Genomic DNA, 18,688 nt, shown 5'->3' with positions numbered 1-18,688 from the left:
CCCTAATTTTATTATCTAGTGTATTGGTTACTTCTCTTAGATTTTTGTCATTTGCAAATTTGATAAATATGCTACTTATATGTTTATCTAAATCACTGATAGAAATTTTAAACAGCACAGAACAAAGCAGACAGATGGAGGACAGATTCATTAGGTATTCCATGGAGACCTCTTGATACATTGACATTGGACATTAACAACTAATCTTTGAGTCTGGCCACTAGTTCTGCATCTAAATGTATTATCACCTAGTTCAAGTCTATCTTTTCTACAAAAATAACATGAGATATTTCATCAAAAGCTTTGTTAAAATCTAGACAAATTTTAGCTACAGCATTCCCCTCATCTACTTATTTAGTAATGACCTGTCAAGAAAGGAAGTTTGACATGATCTATTCTTTTTTTTCCCAATTTTTAAAAACATTTTTATTTTAAGTTTTGAGTTCCAAATTCTCTCCCTCCCTCCTTTCCTACCCTCTCCTCTTTCTGAGATGGTAAGCAATTAGATATAGGTTATACATATGCAATTATGTAAAACATTTCCATGTTAGTCATTTAGTACAAGAAGACTAGAATTAAAGAAAAAATGAAAGAAAGAAAATGAAAAATATCATACTTCAGTCTGTATTCAATCAATATCAGTTCTTTCTCTGGAAGAAGATAGTATGCTTCATCATTAGTCCTTTGGGATTGTCTCGGATCACTGTATTGCTGAGAATAGCTAAGTCATTCACCAATTGAACAATATTGCTGTTACTGTGTACAATGTTCTCCTGGTTCTGTTCACTTCACTATGCATCAGTTCATGTAAGTTTTTCCAGGTTTTTCTGAAATCATCCTGCTTGTCATTTTTTAAAAAAATACATTCCTATTGTCATGTTGTAAAGAAGAATTAGACCCAATAGGAAGAACCACGAGAAAGAAGAAACAAAACAAAACAGAAGAAAAAAAAAAAGCAAACGGTGTGCTTTGATCTGCATTCAAACTCCATAGTTCTTTATCTGGATGTGGATAGCATTTTCCATCATGAGACTTTTGGAGATGTCTTAGATCCTTGCATTGCTGAGAAAAGCTAAGTCTATCAAAGTTAGTCATCCTACAATGTAGCTGTTACTGTGTGCGATGTTCTTCTGTTTCTGCTCCCTTCACTCAGCATCAGTCCATACACCTTGACGTTTCTTATTGCACAATAATATTCCATTACAATCATATACCACAGCTTGGTAAGCCCCAATTGATGGGTATTCCTTTGATTTCTAATTCTTAACTATCACAAAAAGAGCTGCTATATATTATATATATTTATAATACATAAATGTATTATAATACATGTATGTACAATACATATTTATATACATATAACATATAATATATATTATAAATAGGTCCTTTTCCCTTTTTTTGGATGTCTTTGAGATATAGACCTAGCAGTGCTATTGTTGGATCAAAGGGTTTGCATAGTTTTACAATTCTTTGAGTGTAGTTCCAAATTGCTCTCCAGAATGGTTGGATTAGTACACAATTCTGCCAACAGTGCATTAGTGTCCCAACATCCTCTCCAACATCCAACATTTTCCTTTTTTGGATATGACCTATTCTTGATGAAGTCATACTGGGTCTTTGTAACCACCACTTCCCTTTTTAAAGTATTTGACAACCACCACTTCAATTCTAGAATTTTCAAAAGAATTCAAATAAAGCTCATTGACCTATAGCTTGCAGATCACTTCTTTTTCCTTTTTTGAAAAGTAGTATTTTTGACTTTCTCTAATTTTTTGATGTAGGGAGTAGCAACTTTCCCATTTTCCATGGTCTTTCAAATAATCCTAAGGCTAGTAATCATATCTTCCAGTTCTTTTAGGACCTGACACTATAGTTCATCTGGGTCAGGTAAGTTGAATATATTAAGTACAATTAGGTACTCTTTTACTATTTCCTGTCTTATCTTGGATATCAATTTCCTTTTAGTCATTTTTGTTCTGACATTTCTAGTGCAAAGGTCATTAATCTTGATAAACAAAGTAATTTTTTCGGGACCACAATGCTTTATATTCATCCTGCTTCCATTTTCTTTCTCTACTTTTTAAATGTAAGTTGTAAGTTCCCAATGTTTCCACATAAGTCTCTTCAGACAAGTTTCATTTTCCTTTTTTATGAGGAGTTTCTCTTTGTTTCTAAGCAACTCCCACCCTCCCCCTCCAGCGGCTGATTATTTCTAATGGCATTTTAGTCCGTGGTATTCTACCTATCGTATTTATTTATTTATTTATTTTTCTGCTCAGGGTCACGCAGCTAGTAAGTGTCATGTGTGTGACGGCGCCACCTAGCTGCCCCTCTACCTATCTTTCTTGTGAACCCTTTGAATCTGCTTTCTCAAACACCTGGACTACAAGTCAGACTATGATGGATTTCCTCTCCTCTATCACAAACGGTAGGAAAAAGTGGTAACTTTTCCCTCAGGGATCTCATTATTTTTACTCTAGCAAACAGTTCCTCCCTGTTAGTGAGAATCAGATCCAAAAATAGAATTTCCCCCTGTTGGTTTCTCTACCTTTAGAAGGATGAAATTACCGCAAAGCAAAATCAAGCCGTCTCTAGCTGCTCTGCTTTTGGCAGAGAGAGTTCTAGCCAGTGGAACTGTCTGACCACGTCACCCATATGCTTAATAAACTACGGTGACTCCTTGTGACTCCCAGGATCAAACATAAAATCCTCTGTTTGGCGTTCAAAGGCCTTCAACACTTAGGACACCCTTCCCCACCACTTAACACCCTCTCTTTCCCATGTCACTTTGATTCAATGACACCAGCCTCCTTGCTCTTCTAGGATACCCATTCTTTCAGCTGGGCATTTTCTCTGGCTGTCTTTGTTCCCTGGAATGCTCTGCCTCCATCTTGTGTCTTCCCTGGCTTCCTTCTAGTTCCATCTAAAATCCCACCTTCCACAGGAAGCCTTTCCTATAACTATTTCCTATTTATTCTGTATATAGTTTATATATATTTGTTTGTATGTTGTCTCTCCCATCAGATTGTGAGCTCCTTGAGATCAGTCAGGGATTGTCTTTTGCTTTTTGTTTATTCCTTGCATCTAGCACAATGCTGGACACATAATAGGCACTTAGTAAATGGTTATTGACTAACTAAAAGTCTGGATAAGTGAAGTCCCTTCTATGCCAGTCTCATGATTTTATTTCCCAAATTCCTCTTCTAGCTCTTCTTTCTGTGCAAGTTGTCAGTAGTATACGCCAACGACAAAATCATTTGTTTCTTTCTCCATTGACCTTTGCCCAAAAACTCAGCATCCAGTTTCCTCATCTGTAAAATGGGGATAATACTTTCATTATTTACCTCCCAGAGTTGTTGGGAAAGTACTTTGTAAACTTCAAACACTAAGGAAATTTAAGTTCTTATTAGGCAATATGTGAATGCTTACTGATTTTCCTTACCAATTCAAAGACAGTTTAGTTCTTATATTTTTGGTTTGGCTCTCCTTCCTCTCCTCTGCCTCCCCGGCTACTGAGGCGACTTTCAAGGCTCATTTCAAACGTCACCTCTATCCTTCCAGCTGCTAGTGCCTTTCCTCTGAGATTAACTTCCTTTTATACTGCATATTACTTGTATGTAGAGGATTTTGAGTGCTGTCTTACCCATTAGACTTTGAGCACCTTGAGGGCAGGTAAGTCTTTCTCCTTTCTTTGTATCCCAGCTCTTAGCATTAGGTCACAAAGTAGGTGCTTGTTTACTTGAGAGGGTTGACGTGATGGTTATGGGGAGAAAAGTGCTTTGCAAACCTCAATGCATTAATGAAATGTAAGTTCCTAGAGGTTTTATCCATCATTCTATCCCTCACGAGGTCTAGCACCAAGTTGGTGCTCCAAAAACGCGTTAATGGACAGGAACGGACTCAACCACTCTAGCTCGGATGGGGTTAGAGATAGAGCTCTGGGAGCGATCTATGCACGCGCGCGCGCCCCCGGGAGGGAGCGCGTTCTCCCCGACTGGGACGGGGGCGCGCCCGCAGTGCGTCCTCACGCACACGCGCAGATGTTGGGGGCGGGCCAGCGGTTCCAGTGGCGGTTCGTGGAGCTGGGTTTTCTCTCTTTGGCGGCAGGTTTGTGCGCGACTTTGTGCCCTTCGTGAGGGCCTGGCCCCGCTGCGGGTTTCCGTCGCTTCGCCATTTTCCCCGAGGCTCGGCTTCGCTGCGAGACCTGGAGGGCTCGCGCGGCCTCGGCTTGGGGGCCCGGAAGGGAGCGTGTCGTCCGCTGCCGGCCCCCGGGTGTCTCGCGAGGCCTCGGGAGCTTGTCCTCGCTCGGGCCGAGGCGGGCGACGGGAGGCCTGGGGAGGGCGGGCCCAGAGGGGACCCGGCGCCTGCCGCCCCCAGACCGGACGTCAGATTCAGAAGAACTGCGGTATTAGTCACCCCCCCCCCCCGTGTGAATGCATAGCGAACCCCCGTGAGGTCATTCAAAGGCCTGAGCTGCCGATGCGGCTGCTGGGCCGTGACTGCAGGCTTTGGGTTTAAAGGACTGCAGAGAAGTCAAATGACTTGTGCAGGATCACACAGATATATAGGGATGAAGGCCAGGCTTGAGCTTGCATCTCCGCATTTTCTGTTGCTTTTCCCATCGTTGCACTCTGCTCCTACTTGTAATTGAGGTCATTAATTGGGTTCTTAAACATTTATACTTTTTCCCTTGAATTAAGGAAATGAGAAAAGCGTTATGATCTAGTATTAAAAGCCAGTGTCGTAGATTAAAACCGAAAATTTAAGTTGATTTGTTTTTTAGTCTTCCAATACGTAAATGGTCTACTGTAGGTGCTTCTTAAACTGGGTTTAAAAAGCCCTAGGAGGTGGAGAGTCTTACTTGGGCATTTGTAGGAGTGTAGTTTTGTAGCAGTAGAATTATAGGTGTGGTTGGGATGGTGTGGGGAGTTTTTTTGGGGGGGGGGCGAGGGGAATTGGGGAGTATTTTCATTTTCACTAGTCTGAGTTGAAGTATTAATTGTCTGTTATTACCAGGATTATTTCTTAATGTTAGTAGGAATGGGATGGACAATAAGAAACAACATGATTTTTAATAAGTGGATTCTCTTCTGCAGGACTCAGGCTAACTGTTAAAGATGTCGTACATGCTTCCACATTTGCACAATGGTTGGCAGGTAGATCAAGCTATTCTTTCAGAAGAGGACCGGGTTGTTGTCATTAGGTTTGGACATGATTGGGACCCCACTTGTATGAAAATGGATGAAGTTTTATATAGTATTGCAGAAAAGGTAAACATTATTTGCTTAACAGTTTTTAATACTATGATCCCTCATGTTTGTTTGTTTGTTTGCAAAACCCTTTGGTGTCCTTTTTCTCCTTTGATCCTCTTAACAGCCCATGAAATAGGCAGAACAAGTATTATCTTCATATTACAGATGAAAAAATGGAGACCCAGAGAGGTAAAGTGACTATAAAGGGTCATACAGCTTTATGGGGATGGAGGCAGGACCTGAACCTGCCTAATTCTCTGTTTCTCTTTCCATTTTGCTCACTGCTGCTACTTGTAATTGAAATCATTAATTAGGTTCTTAAACATTTATACTATTTTTCCTGGAACTAAGGAAATGAGGAATGTATATGATCTAGGATTAAAAGCCACACCTCATATTGAAACCAAAAATTTTGAATTCATTTGCTTTTTAGTATACCAGTACATAAATGGTTTAGATACATAAGGTATTTTTCAGGATTTACTTACCCCATCTCAGGATTGAAATGAATCAGAATTATAATAAACATGGTAAATAGAATACTTATGTGGCACAGGCTTCCAGCATAGGGAATAATCAGTAAGTGTTATTGATTCATTCTTTCTTGATTTCAGGGTCTTACTGCCTCCTGCTTTTTGCTACCTTCAGCATTAGTCTGTTTTTGTGACTGTTAACAGCTAAAATTGTGAAAATTAGTTAACTCCACATAAAAGAAAACATTAGTTTAAAATAACAGGTCTGAACATTCAGAGGATATTTCAGAAGTGTTATGCCTTTGTTTTAGAGGCAAAATTCTCCTTCACATCCTAGAAGCTGTACTCTAGATATGCTTAAATTTGTTTTTTGCTACCTATAATTTAAAGCTTTCTGAGGCATGTGTGTTATATGAACCTACATAGAGCATACTGTAATCTTGAAATTGGTGTCTTTAATATTCTCTTACTTGTGTGCTTTGGTTACCATACATGAGCTAATTGATATCTTCCTCTGAAGCAAATTCCATTGACATTTGGAAATAAAATGTTAGACATGTGTTGTCTAAACCAGAGTACTGTATTTCAGTGTTTTATTTTGCTGACAACAATAATATTAATCTGGGGTATCACTGTATTGTTGGGCGGTAAACTTTTGGTACAAATTTCTGGAGGCTGTGGTAGGAATAATCATTTAGTGTCAAGAAATTTCATTTTCATATGTTGTTATAATGATGTTGATAAATTATTAATTAAGATGAAATTTCCTAAACTAATATTAAATGTAATTAAAGGTTAGTGAAAGCTATAAAACATCTTGAAATCACCATATATCATGGCTTATTTTTGTAAATATGATTTTTCTTTCAAGGCTTCCATAGTGTTAATAAGAAACACCAACATGAATCTCTCTATATAACTCTGTAAATAGAGATATATACACATACACATGTACACGCATGGGTATATGTATGTATGTGTGTGTTTGTATGTGTATGTATATTCAGGGCAGCTGCTGCTAGGTGGCACAATGGATAGAGTGCCAGGCTTGAAGTCAGGAAGACTTACCTTCCTGAGTTCAAATCTGGCCTCAGATGCTTAATAGCTGAATGACCTTGGGCTTGTGTGACACTTAACCATGTTTGCCTCAGTTCCTTATCTATAAAATGAGATAGAGAAGGAAATGGCACACCGCTCTAGTATCTTTGGGATTGCAAGTTGGACCCAGTTGAAACAACTGAAAAATAAAACCATGCAATGGAGCAGCTAGATGGCTGAGTGGATAGAGCGTTGGGTCTGGAGTCAGGAAAACCTGACTATAAATCTGGCCTCAGACAGTTATTAGCTGTGTGACCCTAGGCAAGCCTTTTAACCTCTGTTTGCCTAGGAGGCAGCTAAGTGGCTCAGTGGATAGAATGCTGCTGGAGTCGGAAAGACCTAAGTTCAAATTTGGTCTCAGACAGTTATTAGCTGTGTGACCCTGGGCAAGTTACTTAACCTCTGTTTGCCTTAATCTACTGGAGAAGGAAATGGCAAATCACTTGAGTATCTGTGCCAAGAAAACCCCTTGGACAATATTGGTATGCTGTGGTCCACGGGGTCATGAAGAGTCAAACATGAGCGAACAACAATAAAAACAATTTATATGAAGCTAACCTGGCAGTCATTATCACTGGTAGTTGGCTGGAGGTTAGAATTAAAGAAATGCACTTTCTTTTGACTTCTGTATACTCTTCTACTCTTTTGACTTCTAGTCATGTTCTAATCTCCCTTTCCCACCTCAGTAGACTAAGGAATCTGGAAGTTTCTGGGGAAAGCAAGGGAGAGGAACTGTATTTTCTTCAAACTAGGAACTACCACTGACAAGGGCCAAGAATAATAGAAGATGTGACCCTTTGTTCCCATTTTATCCATTTCTTAGCTGTATCACACAAGGTTGAATATAGGTACACATAAGTAATGTTAACCGTAAGTGGTCTAAATCCTGCTGCCGTTAGTCAAAGTGAGACTGGAATGGTTGTTGACATGAGTATCAGTCATGTGTTCTTATCTCAACAAAGCTGCAATAAATTGCAACTGGCTAGGGAATATAATACAAGTTTTTGTGTCCTGTTAACTATATTTGTTCTTTTTCTAATTCTATTATAGTTTCCATGATATAAATCACTATATAAAAGGCAAAATTGTATATAATAGTAAATCCACTAATAATGAAAACATTTTTAGAAATAATTTGAGCTTCTGGGCTTTGTAGATTTCTGTTTCATATTTCTATAACAGTGAAATTTGGATTTAGTTTTAAATTAACATCCATTTTAATATCTATATAGAATGCAAACCTGAGATGCAAAGATTATTTTTTCAAAGCTTTACATTCCACCCCCTCAATTTAAGGACATAGTGGAAATGTATAATTCTGGAATTTGTTTTGGGGGAGCATTACAAGAATTTTTGACGCTTAAGGTTTCTGTGGGAAATAAGAAAAATATAACTTTCTATTTAAAAATCTCCCTCTGCAGAAATGGCAGATAATGGGAGATCTCCTTCCTCATCTTGCTAGCGAGCCATCTTTGGATATCACGACAGTTTTAAAGTGAGTAAAAGTTCCAGATGTTCAGGTGGGACTTGGTTATACAGTATTTCTCCTCGAATGTAGTTTGTTGACATACTGCTTTTGCCAATCAACACCTCAAGCTGATTTAATTTTAATTCAATTACGAGGTGTGTACTTAATGATGGAAACTATATTTAGTCTTTATTAAATCTAGAGTTTACTATTTACAGATGTGGTACAATAATATTTTCAGGCATTAAAAAATAAAGTTGCCATTTTAACAAGTAGTTTCAAGACTTAGAGTAAAGTATATTTCATATCATATACAAAACATTTTTGCGTTTTGAAGGATTGAGGCTCACAATAATATCTGAAGTCATGTATCAGAAATAGTACTAATGAACTTCAATCAGTGTTGCTTTGAGATGCACTGGAACAACATAGAATTTTGCAGACAGAAGGAAACTCAGAATCATCTTAGCTAACACCTTCATTTTATAAGTTAGGGAAAGTATGTAGAGAGGAGGTGGACTTGCCCAAGTTACACTTCTAGTTAATAACTAAGATGATGCTAGAATCAGGTCTCCTGACTTCAAATCCAGTGTTCTTTATGTCATACCATGCTTTTACTTCATATTCCCTATTTATATCCAATGTGTATAAAAATCTTGTTTATGCTTTTTTTCTTTTGAAACTCTGGTAGCTGAAGGGTGGAACCATATACATAAAATAAACTTAAGAAATGTTAAAGCTTGAAGATGTAGGTTAAGGTTTTTAACTTCGGATTATGTAGCATTTGGGAGCAGTGTCTTGATAAAATTTTCTTGGGACTGCATTAGAAATCCAATTTTGGGGGCTCAAAAAGCTCCTTCATTTTGAAAAATTAAAGAAAACCACTCTTTTCAGTGGGAGTTGCATAGTAAGTCTAGAAATACTAAATATATATATTAAATGTTACATAATATATAGAGAACATATATATTCCACCCCCTCAATTTAAGGACATAGTGGAAATGTATAATTCTGGAAATTTGTTTTGGAGGAGTATTACAAGAATTTTTTACATTATATATATATACGTACATACATATACACACGCATATATATATTACATGTGTACGTATGTACATATATTACATATATTTGTATTTATACATAATTATAAATAATGTTATTATATTATATATATTATAAAGATAGTGTTTGATTTCTCACTGAGTTTGTGTCTAAAAATTCTAGTTTCTTATTAAAAGCAGTCTCTGGGGAAGATTACAGATTCTCATTAGCCCTAATCACTGAAAGTGTCTGTGTACAGAGGTAATGCCTTGGTGCTAAAAGTAAAAAAGTTGCATGAGGCCAAATGAATTGTTGTGGTAGAGTAGATCTCAGTAAGATATGTGATTGTCTACTGGTAAATAAAATCATCATCATTTGATTTTATTACAGCCACAAAATTAGTCCCCTAAAAATATAAAAATTACTGCCCAAAAATGTATAGTGTGGAAAATATTAGATGGATTTTTTTTGGTTGAACACCTGCATCTACATAATATTTCCAGGAGTGTTTCTTAATGGATTGTTGTCAGCCAGCAGAGAAAAATCTCCAAGGATATGCCACAGGAATCCATCTTGTTCATAAATAGTTTGATTGAAGATAGAGAAGTCCTGCTTATCATTCATGCAGAAAGACACATCATGGAGAAATTCAGTGAATCTGTCAATAGTCAATTGTAGACATTTACTAAGTGCCTACTATGTGCCAGGTACTGTGCTAAGCACTGGGGATACAAAAAGAGGCAAAAGACAATCCCTGCTCTAAAAGAGCTTTCCATCTGTTAGGGCAGACAGCATGCAAAGAAAAAGAGACAAAGCAAGTCATATACAGAATAAATAGGAAGTAATTATTACAGGGAAGCCACTGGAATAGAAAAGGTTTAGAGAAGGCTTCTTATAGAAGGTGGAGTTTTAGTTGGGGCTTTAGTTGGGGCTTCAGTTGGGCCTTAAAGGAAGCCAGGGAGGTCAGTAATCATAGTCAAGGAAGGAGAGCATCCCAGGCATTGGGGACAGCCAGATAGGATGCCTGGAGTCGAGAGATGGAGTATTTTGTTCATGGATCAATCGGTGTATTAAATGACAGTATTGAGTCTCAGAAGATCTCAATAGGCTGTAATAATGTACCAAGCTAATAAATGAACTTTAATAGGTATAAATGTAAAACCTTTCACTTGAGCTAAAAAACAAAAACAAAAAACTGTATGTATACAGGATTCAGAAATTTCGAGCCAACAACTGCAATCTATAAAAACCTTAGAGGTTTTAATTGATTACAAGCTCAATATAAGTTGATAATCAGGTGTCATTCACTGTAATAATCCTACTGGTTTTTTGTTTGTTTGTTTCTTTTGAGACCAAGTCTCAAAAAAGTCCCAGGCTGGAACTCCAGAATCCGCTCATGGGCTGGATCCCAATACCAATCTGCATAGAAACTTTAACCTGCTTCATTTTTCTGAACTGGACTAATTCACCCCTCGTTAGTCAGCCTGGTGACCTGCTCTCAAGGGCTTATCATACTGTTCTGGACTTAGTGTGGTCCTTCATTTAGCTTTAGTCCTACTACAATAACTCAACTCCCAAATTCAGGTGATTCACTAATTGCAGCAGAGATTATAGACATGCATCACCATGCCTCGGCTCTTTTTCTTTTTTGCCTATTACTGTGTTGTGTGTCACAGTATACCTGGGGTTCATTCCAATGGGCCGTGTTTTAAGAGGGACTTTGATAAATTTAAGCGTATCCAAAGTAGGTATCCAGGATGGTGAAGGGTCTTGATAACATGTCATAGGAGGGTTGGTTGAAGGCACCAGGGCTGTTTTTCTTGGAGAGGAGAAAACTTAAGGGATTTCATAGCTATCTCCAAATATGTGAAGATGAATTATAGGGAAAAAGAATTAGGTATTTTCCATACAATTTCAGAGGACTGACTCAGTGGGTAAAAATTATGGAGAGACAGATTTTGACTAAGAAACTACTTTCAAATACCCATCTGAAAATAGCATGGATTATTTTTTAGGGGGGTAATGAACTGTTCTGGAAATGTTCATGCTAAAAAGCTTGAAAAATCATTCTGCAGGATATGTCAGAGGGGAAATTTGTGCATTGAGTTCAAGGTTAAACTAGATGATGTCTAGATTCAGCTCTTAAGATTCTATGATGTACGTGTATTATAGATTAAATAATATATAATAATCTTTTAAAATGAAAACATTTACTATATGTCAAGTTGTAAAGAGTATATTCAGTATTAAAGTTAAGCCAAGCCAAACAGGAATACACTTTTGAAAAATCTTTATTGATAGCTCTTGCTTTTATGTCTTTACTTTGTATATGTCCTCCCTTCCCCTGCCAAGCAAGCCATTCCTTATAACAAAGATTAAAAAAAAAAAGTGTTCAGCAAAACCAACCAACATATCCATTGTCCGACAGTATGTACTATATTCTACATCCATAGACCCCCACATTTTCAAAAGGGTGGAGGTGCATCTTTTCAATTCTTCTTTTAAGGATAACCTTGGTAATTATAATTACAACATTCTATTAAAAACACTTAGAAATATAAATTATTATATGTTTTGTCAGTATTAAAGACTAGTAAAAGGATACAGTTTTTAAAAACCTAGCACTTTTTCAGCTTTATGTTCAGAGTGTGAGAATTATAGTGGTAAAGAAATTTCCCTTTTGTTCCTGTAGAAGTCTAATCTTGAAAATTAAGTGATTATTTATATTCCTTTACTTTTATTAAGAAAATATTGCTAATAACCTTTGCTTTTATATCAGGGAATTCTAGGACTTTAGATATGTAGTTTATTCACTCCTTGATCTTTCTCATATCCCCATGTTTTGCCTTTGCCTGTATTTTGTTCTTTGCTTTAGGGGCCAGAAATTGAAGAACTTGGTAATATATTGTTGTCACCTTATATATATCAAACCATTTATCATGTTTATTAAGATTTTGACATATTTATTTACTGTTTCTTTTATGATTGAAGTAGTGGAAGAGAATATCTGTGCATAGTATTGATCTTCAGGCATGGTCAAAAGTGTAAGTGCTGTATGCAGAATTCACTGTGGTTTTCAGTGAGAGTACTATGTAGGGTTACATGTAAGGTGAAGAAAAGAGGTTATTGAAAGAAGTGAAATTCATGGTATAGTACCTTGAACCCATTAAATTTTTGAAGCATATAATGTATATGTAATGAGTGGCAGCTAGATAGCACAGTACAGGGTCTGAAGTCAGGAAAACTCATCTTCCTGAATTCAACTCTGGCCTCAGGTACTTAGCTGTGTGACCCTGGGGAAGTCACTTAACCCTGTTTACCTCAGTTTCCTCATCTGTAAAATGAGCTGGAAAAGGAAATGGCAAACCACTCCAGTATCTTTCCCAAGAAAACCCCAAATGAGATCATGAAGAGTCAGACGTGACTGAACAACAACAAAAAAGATGAAACTTATTGCTGAACTTAATAATAATGAAGCTACAGTTAGAAATATTGGTAATTATATATCTATATGAATATATCTTCAGTAGTTAATAACATTATGGAATATCTGTTAATTCATATTGAATTTTCTATAAAATAACTAAAATAATGTCATTTCCTCTGTTTCTAAATGTGTAAAACTTAGGGGTGTGTGTGTGTGTGTGTGTATGTGTAACTGAGAGTTTTATTACTTGGAGTGTTTTAAAATTTTTTATGACTTGTCTTACTGTTTTCTATTTCTTGTTGGCCATATTTTCATTTAAGATGAAGTCAGTTCATCTGTCTTCATATATCTTGGCACACAAGTTCATATGTTTATTTTTCAAACATTTATCTTCTTTAGACCTAATTTGCATGTAAGAAAATAGAGTGGTCTATTGTGTACAAGAAAATAGAGGGATATTATATGGAATGGCTCTCTGGGAGAGTGAAGGAGGACCAATAACTGGGAGAAATTTTGGTGTTGCAAAAATTTGAATAAAACTTCATTTAAAGAAAACTAAAAGGATAAAGATTATAAGATTATAGATTTAGATCTGGATGGCACCCCAGCGGCCCTCCAACCCAAACCTGTCACGTTACAGATGAGGGACTTAGGCCCTTAGAGTTTTAGTGACTTGCCCAAGGTCACACTAAAAATCAAGTAGCAGAGCCATGATGCACACTTATATCCTCTGACTCCAAATCCATAACTTTCTGCTGTACCATACTGCTTTTACATTTTGGGGTAACACTGTGCCCTTCCTAGGAGTAGAGTCTTATCTTCTTAGCATACTGATTACACACTTGTGTGCGTACTCAGTGTACAGGACTGTGCTAACCATTGAGCAGAGTGGGGAAAAAAAAAAGTATAGTTGTATATAGTTTACACATACATAATTAGGTATAGTTATCTTGGTCTATTAGAAGTTTATAGCCCTATTCTTATTAATCTTTTAATAACCTGATAGAAGAGTATAATTTTGAAAATCAGCTTTTCCCTGCAAAATGTATTTTGTATAATAATTTTGTATTTGGGTACTGCTTAACATCAGGGTTGGTTGCAAGTGTTCAACCAGAATAATTGGAAAAGTGGAAGCCAAAGGACCAAAAGACCAAGATCATGATCAAGTTCAAGGTCAATGCCAAACCAGAACCCTCCAGGACTCTGTCCTCCCAAGGTTGGGGGTGAGGACAGAAGTGTCTGGTGAGATAACTAGCTGATTATGTTTAGGAGTCTTTTCTTTAGAACTGCTTAGTGCAGAGTTATTTATTTGTATCAGAATCACTTATTAAAATGCCTCTGTTTATAAAACGTGTTGCAATTTTCTTTACAACCTTTAGATTGTTGTTTGAAACTTACCAGGCTATCCTGAGGTGTCTTAGAAAATGGAAGTATGAAGCATATGTTAACATTTAGGTGTCAAAATTTGACGTTTTCGGTATTTTTTGTTCCATAAAAGCTACAGTGGGGAAAATGGTTCTGGGCAGAGATATGAATAAATGTCTTTATTTTAAATATATTGTAACCAAATTCTTTAAAAATCTACCTTTGTGAAATGAAAATAAAAAAGAAATATCCTAGATTGATTCCTCTTTTTTTGTTTTTCTTTTAGGTAAAAAATTTTGCAGTTATATATCTTGTGGATATTACAGAAGTACCAGACTTCAATAAAATGTATGAGTTGTATGATCCCTGTACTGTCATGTTTTTCTTCAGGTATGGTATTTTTAAAAAAATTACTACTCAGTTTATTCTAGAAAACTTGTGATGTTTAATGTATTCAAAACACCTCTGGGTATGGTACTTCCTATTTTGGAACAGTTGATTTACACTCCAAGTGGAATTGGCTTAGAATACAAAATGAATCTCATTATGTTAATAGTGAAATGAAGTTATGCCAATTTAATGTCTTCCAATAATTTTTTTATAAAATGTGACTGCTAAGAAAACGCAGTTAAGTGTAATTAGTGTATTCAAGAGAGTTTTTCCATTTTTGTGCGTACATTTTTTGGAACCATGGTAAGATTTTGTCATGTATGGAGGCTTTAAAATTATTTAATATCCTGACAGACATAACATTTAATAATTCATACATAATATTAATCTGTCATTCGCTTCTATTCTCCCCAAATTTTCATGACTAATTCAGCAAAGAAAGTTTTTACTGCCTGCTCAATATAGGGGGGACGATCACAGAAGACTATGGAAAAGATGGTATTTGAGAGGCTCATTAAAGGATGAGTTCTTTGTGTTCATATCACAGTATTCTTTGCCTGTAGGAATGGTGGGATACTCTACCTCTCTTTTCCATCCTGCACCCCCCTCATCCTCTTCGTTATTTCTCCAGTATTTACCATGGAGAAGGTGGCTTTGTTCCTCCTTGGAGAGAGCTGATATTGTGACCTTTCTGGAGCCAACCTAGGAAGACCAGGCAGCAAACTGCAGCTGGGAGAAGGAGGGGGGGAATGTCAGAGTCTCAGGGTGTGAGTAGTATACTTAATAAGTATAGTATACCTAGTAAGACTTGTGTTGTACTAGTGCTGCAGCACACCTTGTAAGAACCAGTGGCATGAGAAGGGATAGTGTGTTAGTAAATACCACATAGACTGGTTTAGTAGAAGTATAAAGTATATGAAGGAGGGAGTAGGTTGAGGTAAAATTGGAAAGGCAGGTTAGAAACTTGTGGAGGCTGTTGAATGCCAAGTTAAGTATCTGGTATAAGTATCTAGTTATTTTATCTAATAAATGGGGAGACATTGAAAAGTTTTGAGCAGGGGAATGATGTAATTAGATCTGTATGAGAGCAGTATTGGCTTGCAGTGACTGTCAGCTCATTTGTAAGGAGGTGAAGATGAGGTAGGAAGACCTCTCAGGTGATTATTGGAATTGTCAGGTAAGAAAACAGATAGTATGCATGATAGTAATGGGAATAGAGAAGGGATGGGCAGAGAGACAGATGAGAAGGATACGACTGGAAAGAGTTAACTGCTGATTGGATCTGAGGGAGAGGTAGGATTCAATGACAACACTGATGTTCTGGATATTCTGCTTTAGTAGGAAGAACACTATTTCAGGTCAAAGGGTTCAGATCTCTGCCACTCAACTACCTTGTTACTTTAGGCAATTGGTGAGTTTTACGTTTCTGCTATGTTCAAGTATCTACCCTGTGATACAGAGACAAAATGAAACATTCATTCCCCTGAATGAGGTTACGTTCTAAAATGAAAGATAATGTGTGTGTGTGTGTGTGTATTTATCTTATATGTACATATTTGATGCAAAATATATATTAAAAAATAAATTCAAGGTAATATTTTGCGGAGTGGGGAAATGGTATGAGGAAAGATTTTATGTAGACAGTGGCTCTTGAGATGAGTTTTAAAAGAAACTAGGAATTCTAAGAGGTGGAGATGAGAAGGAAGTGAATTCCAGGTATGAGGAAAGCCTGTACACTGACATAGAAACTAGTGATGAAGTGCCATGTGTGAAGAATAATAAGAATACCAATTTGGCTAAAAACTATAAGAAAGGGAATATTATATAATAAGGTTGAAAAGAGTTTGTAGTCCGATTGTGAAAGGTTATAAAAGCCAAACAGAAGAGTTTGTAATTGACCGTAGTGCTCGAGGGAGCCATTGGAGTTTGTTGAGTATGGGAGAAAGAAATGATGTAGTCAGACTTCCATTTCAGGAAGATCACTTTAGCAGCTGTGTGGAATATTCATTGGAGAAGGGAAAAATTATGAAGCAAGACCAATTAGGAGGCTACTGCAAATAACCAAGTTAAAAGTGATGAAGGCCTAAATTTGGTGGTGGCTTTTTTGAGTAGAGAAAGGAACAGATGCCAGAGATGTTGTGGATGTAGAATTCGCAGTATTTTGCAACTGGTCTAAATTTGCGTTTTTGTAATTTTACCTGTTGTTTTCAGTTCCCAGTTCGGCCCTCTCAGGCCAAACAGGGAACATCTGATCCCTTTCCTACTTAACAGCTCTTCAAATACTTTAATAAAACTACCTTGTCTCTCCTGAGCCTTTTCCAGATCTTTTTTAAGTGAACTGCCATTTAACCCATGCTTCCCCTAACTTGTCCCTGTGAAATTGATTTATAAGGCTTCATTTATATTCTATATTCTATGTATATTTTAATAAATTTTTACCTTATTACATATGGTTTATCAAATTCTTTTGGGATCTTGACTGTCATCTGGTGTCTTATCTGTTCCTCCCAGCTTTGTATCCTCAGTGAATCTGATAAACATGCCATCTGTTTACCTTCATCTAAGTCACTAATGAAAGTGATAAACAGTATAGGGCCAAATATGGCACCTTGGGTCATTCCAGGAGAGATGTCTTTCTAAGTTAACATTAATCCATTCATGACCAATCTTTGGTCCAGCTATTCAACTAGTTCCAAATCCACCTAATTGTACTGTTGCCTACCCCACAAACAATCTTTTCACACACAAAAAAAGCATGAGATTGTCAGTGTCAAATAACTTAGTTAAAATTTATGTGTATATACAGCAATCCCTTTATCAGCCCTGTCAGTCAAGGAAATGAGGTTACTTGGGTATGACCTGTTCTTGATGAAATTATGCGTCATTATGAGATGTTTACTAAACATATCTTTAATAATTCCAGAACTTTACCAGGAAATGAAGTTAGTCTCACTGATCTATAATTTTTAGACTCCATTCTCACTGTCCTTTTGGAAGTAGGACATTTGTACTTGTCAGTTGTATTCTCTTTGATCTTCCAAAAATCATATTTATGTTCCCAATAAATAGCATATAGTAGATGCTTAAATGACTAGTTGTTTAATTGATGTAAAATGAACTTTTGAAAAACAGTTTGTTAGTTGAGGACTGCCCCATTTCTATAAACAATTCACAACCCAGTAGAATGAAGGCTTCTTAAGAACGAGGACTGTTGTCATTTTTTCCTTTATATCTCCAAGACCTAGTTCAGTGTTTGACATATATAGTGGGTATTTAATAAATGCCATGTTGAATTGAAACATGTCTAATGTCTTATTCAGATGTCTCTTTAATGGAGTAAAAGCAGCAATGCATTTTTAGAGTTAAGTTTTTATTTTACATATACAAAACCAGAAATGACAGAGAATGCTGTGTATTAAGGTGATGTTGATGCTGCAGCTTGTAACAAGACTTGAAAAAATAATAGTAACATATTTTGGATGGGGTATGTGTGGAGTACATAACATTCTTTTTCCTTTAAAGTCGTATGTGAATTGACTTCTTTTTGTTTCTCTTTGAAGGAACAAGCACATCATGATCGATTTGGGTACGGGTAACAACAACAAGATTAACTGGGCAATGGAAGACAAGCAAGAGATGATTGACATAATAGAAACAGTATATAGAGGCGCTCGTAAAGGTAGAGGTCTCGTGGTTTCTCCAAAAGACTATTCCACCAAATACAGATACTGATGTTTTTTTGGGGATCGGTGTTCTAATTCTTTAAGAGTATGTAAAGACTCTTTGGGGTTTTTTGTGTGTGGAGGTTTTTGTTTTTTGTTTTTTGTTGTTAGATATTTAAATCCTTTGGAGAAAATGCTTGGAAGATACATGAAATAAGGAGCTGTAACATCTTTTTGGAATAAGGGCTATAAAGCTTTACATTTTAAGTGTATTTTTATATGATTAAATAACTATAAACAATTCATAGCTGAAAAAATTAAAATATATGAAAATATTATCACAGTTTGTTAATGTGATTTTTTTTTGTTTTGAAACAACTTTGTGATTGAGGATTCTTTGCATTTAGTTAAAAGTTTCACTAAATTTGCCTCAGAAGATTAAAGAGTTCATCCTTTATATTTTATAATCTGTTATTGTTCTGTTCTCATTGTTTAATAACTATCCA

General features: G+C 36.4%; 1 protein-coding gene across 3 annotated transcripts; it reads left to right on the top strand.

Annotated features, from left to right (window-relative positions):
• Positions 1-4,022: 4,022 nt before the first annotated feature.
• On the top strand, positions 4,023-18,489 carry TXNL4A (thioredoxin like 4A). 3 transcript variants are annotated; one of them, XM_027852338.1, is made up of 4 exons: positions 4,023-4,110; positions 5,100-5,273; positions 14,417-14,520; positions 18,081-18,489. In XM_027852338.1, exons 2-4 carry the CDS (start codon positions 5,121-5,123, stop codon positions 18,250-18,252), a joined length of 429 nt encoding a protein of 142 aa, XP_027708139.1. In that variant the 5' UTR covers positions 4,023-4,110; positions 5,100-5,120; the 3' UTR covers positions 18,253-18,489. The 3 variants fall into 3 exon arrangements, with proteins under 3 accessions (XP_027708139.1, XP_027708140.1, XP_027708141.1); XM_027852339.1 differs by lacking the exon at positions 4,023-4,110 and adding an exon at positions 4,327-4,408; XM_027852340.1 differs by lacking the exons at positions 4,023-4,110; positions 5,100-5,273 and adding an exon at positions 8,250-8,321.
• The last annotated feature ends 199 nt before the right edge of the window (positions 18,490-18,688 follow it).

Source organism: Vombatus ursinus, unplaced genomic scaffold (assembly GCF_900497805.2).
Source record: "Vombatus ursinus unplaced genomic scaffold, bare-nosed wombat genome assembly UNPS02009573.1, whole genome shotgun sequence".
In the NCBI taxonomy this organism is placed as follows: domain Eukaryota; kingdom Metazoa; phylum Chordata; class Mammalia; order Diprotodontia; family Vombatidae; genus Vombatus; species Vombatus ursinus.
This window is presented reverse-complemented; position numbering and strand designations above follow the sequence as displayed.

Excerpts from the sequence above, each read along its gene's own strand:
- TXNL4A (XM_027852338.1), top strand. The coding sequence starts at position 5,121 with ATGTCGTACATGCTTCCACATTTGCACAATGGTTGGCAGGTAGATCAA. Across the intron at positions 5,274-14,416 it reads TATATAGTATTGCAGAAAAG|GTAAAAAATTTTGCAGTTAT; the intron begins GTAAACATTATT and ends TTTTTCTTTTAG. Across the intron at positions 14,521-18,080 it reads ACTGTCATGTTTTTCTTCAG|GAACAAGCACATCATGATCG; the intron begins GTATGGTATTTT and ends TTCTCTTTGAAG.